The sequence below is a fragment of the Haliotis rufescens genome, unplaced genomic scaffold, assembly GCF_023055435.1.
Source record: "Haliotis rufescens isolate VD_foot unplaced genomic scaffold, xgHalRufe1.0.p SCAF_23, whole genome shotgun sequence".
In the NCBI taxonomy this organism is placed as follows: Eukaryota; Metazoa; Mollusca; class Gastropoda; order Lepetellida; family Haliotidae; genus Haliotis; species Haliotis rufescens.
The window spans coordinates 6,440,018-6,454,214 of record NW_025963924.1 but is presented as its reverse complement, the minus strand read 5'-3'; the positions used below and the strand labels follow the sequence as shown (position 1 = coordinate 6,454,214).

General features: G+C 39.9%; 1 protein-coding gene across 7 annotated transcripts in view; it reads left to right on the top strand.

Annotated features, from left to right (window-relative positions):
• The window catches only part of LOC124146549, a 174,586-nt gene that overhangs the window by 133,543 nt on the left and 26,846 nt on the right, over nucleotides 1-14,197 (top strand). For all 7 annotated transcript variants that reach the window (XM_048401732.1, XM_048401734.1, XM_048401733.1 and 4 more), the window contains one exon: nucleotides 11,293-11,631. In XM_048401732.1, coding sequence (XP_048257689.1) covers nucleotides 11,293-11,631 — 339 coding nt within the window. The remainder of the gene's footprint in view (nucleotides 1-11,292; nucleotides 11,632-14,197) is intronic.

The window sequence follows — 14,197 nt, the reverse complement described above, 5'->3', positions numbered from 1 at the left end:
GGGTGGTTGGGCTCGCTGACTTGGTTGATGCATGTCATCGTATCCCAATTGCGTAGGTGGATGCTCATGATGTCAATCAGTGATTATCTGGTCCAGATTTACAGACCGCCATCATACAGCTGGAACATTGCTGAGTGCGGCGTTAAACAAAAAAACAAAAAAAAGCAAATCTAAAGTCTGTGGGTCCTGGCAGCCCAACAATGTAAAATAAACTTATTTATCTTGCGAAGTTTCAACACTGCACACCACATATCGTGCCCTGACAGGTATGCTATATTGAATAATGGCCGGAGTCACAGACGAACACACCCAGTGTGTGAGAAGCTGAAATCTAAGGCTGACTGGTGTGTCACTGTTCGACACACCCACACACAACCTGGGAATTAATCTGTCGACTCTTCCCCCTTCAGTCGTGATGTTTGTTGACACAAGTTGTCCCGTCTGAATGTTCCAGGTATCAGTGCAGGCCTGTCCCTTTTGTCCCGATTTCTATGCAGGGTTCAACCACTTGCATGAATCAAAGTTACCTTAACAGATTAAACATATTTTGAGAAGTTGTATGAATTGCTGATTGAAGTGTGGCTTGGTGGGGCAGTGCAGTGCACATCACGACAGTGACTCGTCTTTCTTTATATTATCATCTGTAATAATGTATGTATGTATATGATTTGACATGATTTAAACCGAATTCAACTCGGAATCAAAAGAAGTTTATGAATAAGATTATAATTATATTTGTTACAAATACTTACAACTTGAGTCATGTTATAATGTAACGACCAGGATGTCAGTCATCATTGGGTGTGGTATGTCGTAGGGCTAACAATTAAACTTTTTCTTGAAATGAGAAACAGCTCGCTTTGTCCGACGAGACACACGATTTGTTGGCTTTCATTTATGTTTGAAAACTAAGTAATAATGAGGTTAGAAGAGAATGTATCGAGCGTGTGTCTCTGTGTAGGTTCAGTGACGGCGGTTACCTCGGAGGTCAATATATCATACCTTGTCAGGGGGAACCGGCTTTTATGAGCGGAGCCAGTGCGGTTTTGCCAATAATGGCTTCTCTAGAGATGTCAAGTCAATGTAGATAAGAATAGGTAATTGTCAAGCAGCAGGTCACAAGGTCCGTGTAAATAATGCAGTTTTTATGTGCAGGAGATGTCAGCCATGATTGAATTCTGTGAATTTTTCCATTGTCCAAATAGCTTGGTAGGTTCATCACTGCATCTGTTGGTTTAGGACTGAAGGGGTCGGATTATTTTCCAAAGTACGCATGGCACCACCACCTGACCTGGAACCTGTTTGTCAACTTTAATTATTTGTGAATCCGGTGTGTTGCATGGTATTACGTACATGATGGTGCATTATCAGAATAATCATGTTGTTTTTGACGGTAAACATATCCTGGTAAAGTACATACTAACACTCCAATAAAGTAGATGTGAACTAATCACATTTTTGTCATTGTTTGCATATAATTGTGCTTTTTTCCTTCCAAATTTACGTAAAATTATGTGCACATGTTCTTTACAGGATGAAAATACCATGGATTTTGTTACATCAATGATCAATTTATTGCCATTACAATAAACCTAAAATACATATAGACCTCCAGCTAACTTTCAGTATTTTCTTTTTCATCCCATTTTTTAGCTTACATTTTACCTGAAAGACACATGCGACTTTAGCCAGGGGTGGTTGGGTAGCATACTTGTTAAAGCCTTCGCTCATGATGCTGAAGGCCAAGGTACGATTACCCACATGGGTACAATGTGTGAAGCCTATTTCTGGTGTCCCCTGCTGTGATATTGCAAGAATATGTCTAAAAGCAGCATAAAACCATACTCACTCACTCACTCACTCACTCACTCACTCACTCGTCCAAACTAGTCCAAACTAGTCCAAAGCCTGAGTCTAGTAAAATTCTATTTGTTCTAGAAAACAGCGCTAATAACATTCCATGTTATAACTCTAAGACCCAAACTGCATGCTGTCCTATAAACAGTACAGTCTTGTTCATATATAACATACTCCATGTGATCGCATGATGTTCACTCATCTTTAGTTGTGTTTTAATGTATATAAACCCCATTTGGGTAAAATTGACTGGGCCTTATCTACTCAAACGAGTAGACATGCGATGGCCGCTTTCTCGTAGAAGGCGATTGGACGACACTGAACATAGCTCTCATAGGTTCTTGGTATCTCATGAAAAAAAATAACATCCGTGAAGTCTGTTTGTGAAGTAAAAATTCTCTTGCCAAATTAACCTCAGCAGAGCAGTTGGTATAATTTTTAGCCTTTAGATGTAGACATGTCTCCGGGATTATTGACATTCGTAATTACGGAGTCCAGGCATGCGCACATATAACCAGATACTGTACAGATTTGTACACATCGCCATCACCTGTTGGCTAAAAGTGCTAGACTGTAGGGCTGGCTATCGAAATAAATCATAGATTTTGATAATCGTTAACTAAATAATGATCAATTATCGATAAATATCAGAGAAGTAACTTTGGGCAAATACGCTAAAAGTTCAGAGACAAAACAACATGTTTCAAGGCACTGGTGAGTGGTGACACATTTATGCATGGATTACTTTGTGGACATTTAAGATATGACAAAATCAGTTGCTTGCCCTCTTGTCCTGCAATGGTCAAAAACAAGCTGTTTCCGTAAATTAAAACTTTATTTCATCCCAATAGTTTGTGTTAGATATTATCGATAACACAATTTTCGTATCGATAATCGTTAATACTTATTCCCATCGTCGTTAGTTCTGATTATCAATCTTTTTTGCCAGCCCTACTAAACTGCATGAACCACCAGTAGTACCAGTTTATGGGTAAACCAGACCCTGCAAGGGAGGGTATCCGGTTAATAAAATAGCAGCAGAGGTCCCAAAGAGAGTCTTTCTGTAGACTCGTTACTCATACAAAGCTTCCTCTTCTGCTGTTCTTTCAACAGGTTGCCCTCCCTCTGTACAGTCGGGTCACCTGTGGTTTTCCAGACAGACTGTCTACCCCTCCACTTAAGTCTGTTTCATTTGTTTATATATGTTGTTTATCCTGTGTGATCTTCCATTATTAATACAGAAAGTTGATCATGTACATTACTTATGAATAAAAAGGCAGCAAATTGCCTACGAAGCAAATGTAGGATCGAGGATACTTGGTTCACTATGACTCATGCTAAGTTGACCAATGTCTGTTATATATGATCCCGGTTTGGAATTAATCCAATAATTCCATCGCAACGTAGTGAATGTTTGAAATTATGCATGAAAGTAAACAGGTCCTTCTCAAAGCCCTGATGTTAATAGTTTAAGATTTTGGGGCCCCTAGTTTAAAATACTATAGAAGCAATCCTTGAGAAGCCCCTTAGAATCGGACACTGGTTTCATTCTCCAAGTACTAGAGGACGAGTGACAGTACTTGATCGGGATAATACGGTACAGTTGTCAGCCAAATACTCGAGCTCCATGAAAAGCGTGTATGAATACATTGTAACAGTTCACACAAACGGCACTTTTCATATTGAACTCAAACCCATGGCCCAATGTCTATGTCAGTGTGGAAGTACAGCTGGAGTGACACTGTTGCATGAAGTGTATTGGTTGAAGAACATTATTTGGATATAATTGTACTGCACATCACCCAAAGGACGCCTACTGGACCTATTGGAGTCTTTAGCTGTTCTTTAACCAGAAACTACCGGTAGACTTGGCCAGCAGGTTTATAAGCTGTTAGACATTTCTCAACAACACCCAACCCTTATCCAACCCCTATATATAACTAAGATGTAAAATAGCGGTTTAAGGCTTGTATCAATTAAGATTTTCAATCTGATTACTTACAATGAGTTTTGTTACCAGAACGTAGCAATAATTTGTGTTTAATTTGACATATTATTGGCCGCTAACTTCAACTGTTTTGTAAGCCCTGAAAATGTATTTGAATTATGTTAGTTCTCGTGAATATAGCTGAGATATTTCCAGCTATTTAATGCCGAGCCAACAGAATCAATAGTATTTAATGAAAAGCCTTCAGCAATCGTGAGATAGAGCATTGATCTTCCATCCCTTGGTCTGTCAGTATGAAAAACCGGTCTGCATCCAATTTCAACACGTTGGTCCTCTGTTTTTGCTGGCCTTCATCTTATAGCTAGGTTGCAGGGACGCTGTATAATGAAGTCGACTTTTCAAATCTCTCTGCCGAACAATTCCCCAGCTGAGTAGTAATATAAGGCTTCTGCAGCATTCAGCTCAACTCACTTAGGGGGGAGGTTTTGCAGTAACTCAATATTATGTATACCACAGTTGGAGTTTTGGTCACCACCAGGTGACGGTGGCTGGAGGAAAGAAAATGGTATTTGTGTTTTCAACTTCTAAAGTGCTGACTTCTACTTCCTGTAATTGATTTCGGTCAGGCAATGCTCAGCTTTGATCAGTTGGTTTTATCATCACTTTTAGAATATCGGTTACTACGCAGGTGTTTCAGTGACTGGGATATATGGGATATTTATCATCCCTTTAGAATGTCGGTTACTACGCAGGTGTTGCAGTGACTGGGATATATGGGGTATTTATCATCACTTTTAGAATATCGGTTGTTAGGCAGTTGTTTCAGTGACTGGGATATATGGGGTATTTATCATCACTTTTAGAATATCGGTTGTTAGGCAGTTATTTCAGTGACTGGGATATATGGGGTATTTATCATCCCTTTAGAATGTCGGTTACTACGCAGGTGTTGCAGTGACTGGGATATATGGGGTATTTATCATCCCTTTAGAATGTCGGTTACTACGCAGGTGTTTCAGTGACTGGGATATATGGGGTATTTATCATCACTTTTAGAATATCGGTTGTTAGGCAGTTGTTTCAGTGACTGGGATATATGGGGTATTTATCATCCCTTTAGAATATTGGTTGTTACGCAGGTGTTTCAGTGACTGGGATATATGGGGTATTTCTCATCCCTTGAGAATATTGGTTGTTAGGCAGTTGTTTCAGTGACTGGGATATATGGGGTATTTATCATCACTTTTAGAATATCGGTTGTTAGGCAGTTGTTTCAGTGAGTGGGATATATGGGGTATTTATCATCACTTTAGAATATTGGTTGTTAGGCAGTTGTTTCAGTGAGTGGGATATATGGGATATTTATCATCCCTTTAGAATATTGGTTGTTAGGCAGATATTACAATGAGTGGGATATATGGGGTATTTATCATCACTTTAGAATATCAGTTGTTAGGCAGATATTACAATGAGTGGAATATATTGATAAATACTCAATATATCCCTGTCATTGCAACATTCTTTCCTCCCACATAAAACTAATTTGCTGTAGTATAGCATTGAACTCCCTCACTCACCCAAGTGCCTCTCTCCAATGATTCTCTTGTGGTTTTGAACCCACTCAGTGGACATATTACAGATAAAGCACAAATCAGGCTGAGATAACAGGGCCATGAAAACATTTTCCACTCTACTACATCTGAAGTAGATGGATATCGTGCTAAGTTAAAAGGAAATTTTTAATATCTTCTTAATGCCTGACTAAACTATTTCAAATTCACATCCTAGTTAAATACCAATCTAGCAGGCTTCCAATACATGTGTGATCAGACATGAAATCGACTGTGAAAATGAGAAGTTTTCACTTCAAAAGAATCAGTGTCTTTGACACCGCTGATGGATAATATCTCACGAAATAGTTCATCTGATTCTACAGGGGCAGCTGTCAGTCAGCAATCAGCAGCTTAAAGAGAATAGGACAGATATGTGGTGAAAAAAGAAGAAATGGTTTTGATATTCCTCAGCCATGTAAGATAAAGTGATGCCAGATTTATACAGAAAGGATGATTCGACCGACGTATGGAAGAGCGTTACTGCCATTACCTGAGCTGATGCTGATTGTAAGACAGACATGCTGAACATTTGTGGTTGTAGAAATTACAGTCAAGTGTTAAAGCTGAGTGAGTGAGTGAGTGAATGAGCAAATGAATAAGTGGGAAGCAAGTGATTGAAGTGAGTATGAGAGTGATTGAGTGAGTGGTTTTACGCCACTTTTAGCAATATCCCAGCAATATCACGATGGGGGACACCAGAAATGGGCTTCACACATTGTACTCATGTCTGGAATCGAACCCGGGTCTTCGGCATGACAAGCGAACGCTTTACCCACTAGGCTGCCCGACCGCCCCGATTGAGTGAGTGAATGAGAGTGAGTGAATGAATGAGAGAGTGAGTGAATGAATGAGAGAGTGAGTGAGTAAATGAGTAAGTGGGTAGCAAGTGATTGACGGGTGAGTAAGTGAATGAGAGAGTGAATGAGTGAGTGAGAGTGAGCACATTCTCAGTTGAGAGAAGACCTGCTGTATCCTGTATCAGTCTCTCCCAGCATCAGGCCAGCGCTGACTCACTTTGAATACAACAAATCATAATTACAGGAATATGTAGGTTAATAACTTGGAACATAAGGGTCAGTGTGAGAGAGTATATTGTAAACGTATCTCATTGTTTTCGTGCTACACACATCATAACTCCCATACTTTAAACTAGACTTTCAACAGCCTTAGTGCCAAGCATGTCATAACTCGCATACTTTAACTCTTTCAACACTGTAGGCCGGTAGGCTGGCCAAGAAGCCTCGAATCCCCAGACACCGTAGACCGGCCAAGCTGAAGTCACCTCAAAATAGTATATAATTTTATTACCTACCTGTCATATCATTCATTTATTAAATCTATCACATTTCACAATGTCTGGAATACGTATTCCATTTCAATTTATCATTTTTCATCAATAGATTAAAAAATGATTCACTATTTTCCGCAGTGTTATTAAAAATAAAATTCTCGGACACACATTTTGACAACGGGTCCACATCGAACATGTCAAAGAGCAAAATAAAGACGTTTCAAGCAAATCTTTAAATATAGTATACAAAGTTATAAATAAAATCAACAAAACTATTTCTAAAAGTTGTCAAACTTACATATAAGTTATTTCCATCTCTTCCTGCGATCGCGTGGGATGTTAGTCACATGACATCTCGGGTCGAACACGATGTATGTATGGAAAAACTTTGTCACAGCTCTTAACCTATCACGATACATCCACGAAGCTCCATATTTTTAATATAGCTCGCGATTTCCTGCTTAAAATGTTCAGAATAACACAATTTAACAAAAATCTTCGGTTAAAATCTGAAATTCATCAATCTGAAATTCATCATACACGAGGACGTTACCATAACTGTAATTTGATTGGCTGCCTGAAGTCACGTGCTCAAGTTTGACCAGTCAAAAACATTGTAGCAGATTTCAGCAATAAAGCGTCATTAGAAACCAATTTTTATCCAATGTAGTTGTATGTCATAGCTACGAAAAGAGTCCAGGCGATGTTACGAGCGTGTAGATGAAAAAACAAGCATTCTAGCGATGTGTCATATATCGGTCTTCAACGAACGTGTCATACTCGAAGCTTCAAAAACGGAGGTATTTCTTCGAGTGACTGAGCGGACAGACGCTGTTATCAGGAAATGTGTGAAAACAGATACTATTTATAATTCTTCTTAAAATAATTTTCTTATTTCGTAAACAATGAAAATAAAAAAGAAATAGGTAAGTGGATTTTATGAAATCTTATATTTTGCTTCCTTGGTCCTTAATCTGGACATTATGAATCTGTTAGCTTACATTTTTTCTCATTTACTTTTTGTTGTAAATAAGTTGTAAATGCATTATTTAAATAATGTGACAAACATAACTTTCATATTTATAAACAATAGGATTAGACCTTTCAAATGGTGTATGACATGAAGTAGCAAAGATGTTTTACAAGCAGATATTTTCTTTGATAAATGTTGGCTTCAAATATCACACAAGATTCTCGGGGAACTCGGTGTCACAGCAGTAAAAGCTTCTGGTTGACTGGTGTTGAAAGAGTTAACATAGACTTTCAACAGACTTAGTGCTACACACTTAAAACACATCTGTGACGTCATTCCATTGTTTGAACACTCCATTATTTTTTAGGAATGGAGAGTTGCTTGTCAACTGAACATAATCTTGAAGCAACATTTGAATTAATTTCCACTTGGAACAGACAGAACTATTTTTTACATTTATTTACAAGTGAATAATTTGTAATAATAACGTGTCGCCAGTGGGGTTCGAACCCGCATCGTTAGATTTGAACACGTCTTATTGTCAATTTCAGCTACGGTGGCACATGAAGGTATGGTGTGAAATTAACTATTAAATATTTTCATAATTTTTCATATTGCTTAAAAGCTCAAAATAATATGTATATATTTTGTGTTAGAGCAGGTTACCCACGACAATGTTCATATTTATAGCAGTTAGATAAACCTTTGACGAGAAAAAACAAATAAGGTAACATAAATATCGTGTGTTCGGGGCTCTATATTTCCTATTAAGTATTATACCCGTCAGCATGTATTAACAATGTGAAAGCTACTGATAAATACTAGTTTAGGACCCAACGAAATAATGAAGAGCTGTGTACCATGCATTGTAAATGGTGCACGTGCAATAGCGGCAGAGAACGCATTCCTCGTGCATCACGCAAGGTCGATTCACGCAGACAACAAAGAGTTCTGGTTTATTTTACAGAATATTTTTGTCAAAGTGTAGGGATGAGTTTTAAGTAGGGGATTATCCTCGTAACTCTCCATTCCTTAAAAATAAAGGGGCCTCTGCTCCATTATTTTTAAGGAATGGAGAGTTACTTGGACATTCCCCTCTACATCATAACTCCCATACTTTTACATAGACTTACAACAGCCTTAGTGCTACGCCTGTCGTAAATCCCATACTTTAACATAGACTTACGGCAGCCTTAGTGCTACGCACATCATAAATCCCACACTTTATCAAAGCCCAATGGCATCCTTAGTGCTACGCATGTCGTAAATCGCACACTTAAACATAGACTTACGACAGCCTTAGTGCTACACATGTAATAAATCCCATACTTTAACATAGACTTACAACATTCTTAGTGCTACACATGTCATAAATCCCATACTTTAACATAGACTTACGACAGCCTTAGTGCTACACATGTCATAAATCCCATACTTTAACATAGACTTACAACATTCTTAGTGCTACACATGTCATAAATCCCATACTTTAACAAAGACTTACGACATCCTTAGTACTACGCATATCATAATCCCTTACTTTAACATAGACTTACGACAGCCTTAGTGCTACACATGTAATAAATCCCTTACTTTAACATAGACTTACGACAGCCTTAGTGCTACACATGTAATAAATCCCTTACTTTAACATAGACTTACGACAGCCTTAGTGCTACACATGTCATAATCCCTTACTTTAACATAGACTTACGACATTCTTCGTGCTACACATGTAATAAATCCCATACTTTAACATAGACTTTCAACATTCTTAGTGCTACGCATATCATAAGTCCCACACTTTAACAAAGACAAATACTATCCTTAGTGCTACACATGTCATAAATACCTTACTTTAACAAAAACCAACGGCAGTCTTATTGCTAATATCACAAGTGGAAGGAGCGCTCATGTCAACCAAATTTCCTTGTCAGCCACAACACTGTCCCCATCAACTACACCAGTGACCCACGATGTTGCTACTTAACTCCGGTAACCCAGCGAAGAATACTGAAGCAAGAATGCACAATAATCCACGATAAGGTGTTATGACAAGACCCTGATGTTTGCAATATTTCAGAGTTTTAACTTCGAGTGCCCTGCAGGGTAGACTGTTTGTAAAATCCTGTGTTGGGAAGACACAGTGTGATGTAGTTGTTGCACTGTTCTCCTGAATCAGTTCGGTCACACTCAGACGAGTTACAGTGTGAAAGGTGTGAAGGCAGCAGGAGAACCCTGTGAGGAGCTTTGTCAGGTGCAATATTAACAATAGCCTATGGCGCTGCTTGCTGTGATAAATGAGCCATCTTTTTTAGTAGACTTGTAAATTTCATGTCTCCTTTCAGAAAGTGAACATGTAATCTAAAGAGACGGATTTAAAAAAAATTGTGGCATGCACCAAAATAATATTCTATGCAGGTATACCGTTTAAAATTTAATTTTCCACCACCCATGGCAAATTAATTCAGGGGAGTTGACAAGTTATTAATATTTTTTTCATTTTTTTTTCAATGCTGTACCATACAGCTTATTTTAAGCCTATATTAATAAATTATATACAGATTTGTTCTAAAGAAGATGACCCTTTTCTCAAAGTTTCAACAGGTTAGGTGAAGTGAAAAGTCGCGTCCAAGATTATTGCACTCATAGAGAGATGGCGTGGACGTGTGTGTGTGTGTTTGTGTGGCTGTTTTTACTAGTCCGGACTATTACTGATTTTATAGTGCTAGCCCACTGAGATACCATGCCGCAGTTTAACATAAATACCCCACTCAAACACAGTATACTGACTCCCAGCCAACCAGTCCTTGTTTTAGCCCCTTATAATGCTGAGCGCCAGGGAGGGTAACAACAAGTACCATCTTTTAACATCTTTTGGTATGACGCAGACGGGGATTGAAACCTGAACCTTCCACTATTCAGGCGAATGCTCTACCACTGTTTTAAACAGCTGATCTGGGGTTTGGTTAGCCCTATTGTTAAAGCTTTCACTTGCCATGCTGGAGACCTGCGTTTGATTTCCCACATTGGTACAATATGTAGAGCCCATTTTTTGTGTCCACATTAGGAATGCAACGATATATCAAACTTTTAACGTATTGTAATTGTTTTCTCTACTCAACTATATCAATAGAAATTTGAAAATGCCAATGGTATTTTTCGATAGTATACATAAGAATCAATATTTTGAATAATTGCAATTAGCTATAAGCAAAACGTAAATTATGCTTCAGAAATTACGTTTGAATTTCAAACATGCCATGTGCATCAAATGTACATCGAATTCCGATTAAAGTTACTTCCCTTTGTTTTGAGTAGCAACAGGGAGTAGAAATGTCTGACTTTGACAGTGTCAGCAATACTTTGTTCATTTCTAATAGATTGATGAAGCCTTGAAATTGGTTTAATACTTCGCAGTTTCAATAGTTGACATCTATTGCAATACTATTGCAATCATGTGGGGTACTATTGCAATACGATCGCAATAGTGAAAATAGCCCCAATAGTATAGTTGCCCCTATACGATATGGCTGGAATATTAGTTGTTAAACCTAACTCACTCACTCACTTTCTCACTCACTCTAACAGCTACTCTGTTTCCCCACAGCTGATGACAGGAAGGCTGCAGCGAAACAGAGGCGCACACCACGAGAGAGCAGGACAGATGACGGTTGCCACACACCACCGTCAGAGCAGCGGGGCCGCCACCGATCTCATGTGTCAAGGTCGCCAACGTTGTCCAAATCGCCCATGCGAGAGATGGAAGCAGAGTATGATGCAGATGTTGATCTGAGCCAATCAGCAACAAGCTCGGACCTGGACTCAATGCCATGGCATCATCAACAGCTGTATCGTCTGTATGGTGAAGAAGCAGACTACTTCATCCATCCAAAAATTGAGCCCAAGCCTGTTGTCGTCGTGTCACCGAAGCTGAAGAGACATGAAGGTAAGAACTGAGTTGTGGAGAAATCATCCTTTGTACCTCCAGGGCTCGCATTTCAGTAAAGCTACGCTAACCCCTGGATCCTCTCCCGTTGTTCTTGCGATCTTGAATTACCTGCCCTTGATTTTCATTAACGTTATACCGACCAATAAAACGTCAAGAATAAGGAAAAGGTAAGGGAGGTGGACAGGAAGAAATCCTTTCCATCCAAAAGATTTTTAGGGCTATTTTTTGTGTGACATTCATTTTTTCAGGGTTGAATTTCTCACAAACTCATTCGTCATATATGGTACTGGCCGCCATGTTGTTGATATCGCCAACCCAACATGGAGGCTGGTTTCTAACTCGCATTTTGATTTTGATTGGACTGAGTAGCGTAGCGAATCAAATTGGCTAATCAAAATCAAGGGCAGGTAATTTGAGATAGCGAGTACAACGGGAATGGATCCAGCGAGATAAGGAGGATGGTCTTAAATGAGTTTGCGCTTGTCCAGCAATCAGTATCAGCAGATCGCCAAGTCATATCTTGCATCTAACAGCAGGGTGAAATTGGGGATAAGGTGAGGTGAAATGGGGTTTAACGTCGCGTTCAAGGTTATTCCACTTACATTACAGTATGCATGGACGTGTGTGTGGGTGGCTGGTTTTACTAGTCCAGACTATTGCCAGTTTTACGGTGCTAGCCCACTGAGATGCCATCCTGTAGTTTAACATGAATACCCCACTCTGATACTCCAGGCCAATTTGAGGCAGACATCGATTTACAACCCCTGTATCGCGATACATATGATAAATTACATTGTAAAAACATGTGAAAAATTACAGAAACTGTTCAACAACCAGCACACACAGAATCTCTAATAGATGGTTGGATATAAATAGCATAACATTCACAGTGCCCACTATCCTATGTTCTTCTGTCCTACAATATCCGATATTCGATCACTGAAACCATGGCTTGTCTGGTCCAGACTTAGTACAGGCTGCAGTGATCTGGATCATTGATTGTGTTGTCTGCCAACCATGGTTTGTCTGGTCCAGACTTAGTACAGGCTGCAGTGATCTAGATCATTGATTGTGTTGTCTGGCAACCATTGGCTTGCCCGGTCAAGACTAAGTACAGGCTGCAATGATCTGGATCATTGATTGTGTTGTCTGGCAACCATTGGCTTGCCCGGTCAAGACTAAGTACAGGCTGCAGTGATCTGGATCATTGATTGTGTTGTCTGGCAACCATGGTTTGTCTGGTCCAGACTTAGTACAGGCTGCAATGATCTGGATCATTGATTGTGTTGTCTGGCAACAATTGGCTTGCCCGGTCAAGACTAAGTACAGGCTGCAGTGATCTGGATCATTGATTGTCTTGTCTGGCAACCATTGGCTTGCCCGGTCAAGACTAAGTACAGGCTGCAGTGATCTGGATCATTGATTGTGTTGTCTGCCAACCATGGTTTGTCTGGTCCAGACTTAGTACAGGCTGCAATGATCTGGATCATTGATTGTGTTGTCTGGCAACCATTGGTTTGCCCAGGCCAGACTCAGTACAGGCTGCAGTGATCTAGATCATTGATTGTGTTGTCTGGCAACCATGGTTTGTCTGGTCCAGACTCAGTACAGGCTACAGTGATCTGGATCATTGATTGTGTTGTCTGGCAACCATTGGCTTGCCCGGGCCAGACTCAGTACAGGCTGCAGTGATCTAGATCATTGATTGTGTTGTCGGGCAACCATTGGCATGCCTGGTCCAGACTTAGTATAGGCTGCAGTGATCTGGATCATTGATTGTGTTGTCTGGCAACGATGGTTTGTCTGGTCCAGACTTAGTACAGGCTGCAGTGATCTGGATCTGGTCCACCATGACCTGCAAACATGACATTGGTGACACCATGATAATTGTGCACCAAGAGAAATGTGTTGAAGATAGGAGAAAAGCTCCAACAATGTTGCATCTTCCTTCCAAAGCTATCCCATAAGGAAGCAGCTTGATCAACATGCCGCAACATCGTCAACTGAAGCAGATTCGGAACATTAACCTTCACTGCAGCCATGTCAGGTCCAAAGACTGCACCAAGTGATCATTTAACGCCTGATCTGAGAGATGAAAGTTTCAGGGTGACATGGACTGATCCTTCAACACAAGCTTATTCCGATATTAACCCCTTCACTGCAGCCATATGAGCCTGCACCAAGTGACCACCATAACGCCTCATCTGAGGGATGGGAAGGTTACAGGTGGCATTGACAGTGGTAATCTGTATAACACAGAAGTCAATATACAGTACTCAACGGTGGAGGTGGAGGAGGACTCCTTGACTCTGGCAGACCAATTCCCCATCTGCTGTCCCATCCACTGAACCTGATCAATGGTGACCAGTAGATGTTGCTGCTCCTGTCTACTGTTTTCAATCAGAATGCCCAGCTCCAGCAGTCCATTATTGCCTTCATCCATGAAGGACCATGTCTGTTGGCTCCTCTTCTTTGATCCATGTGCATATTTCGAGGTTCCTCTCAAACACTTGCCCTTTTTATGATATTCCATTTAAAGCCCTGAATCTCAAGTAGAGAATGT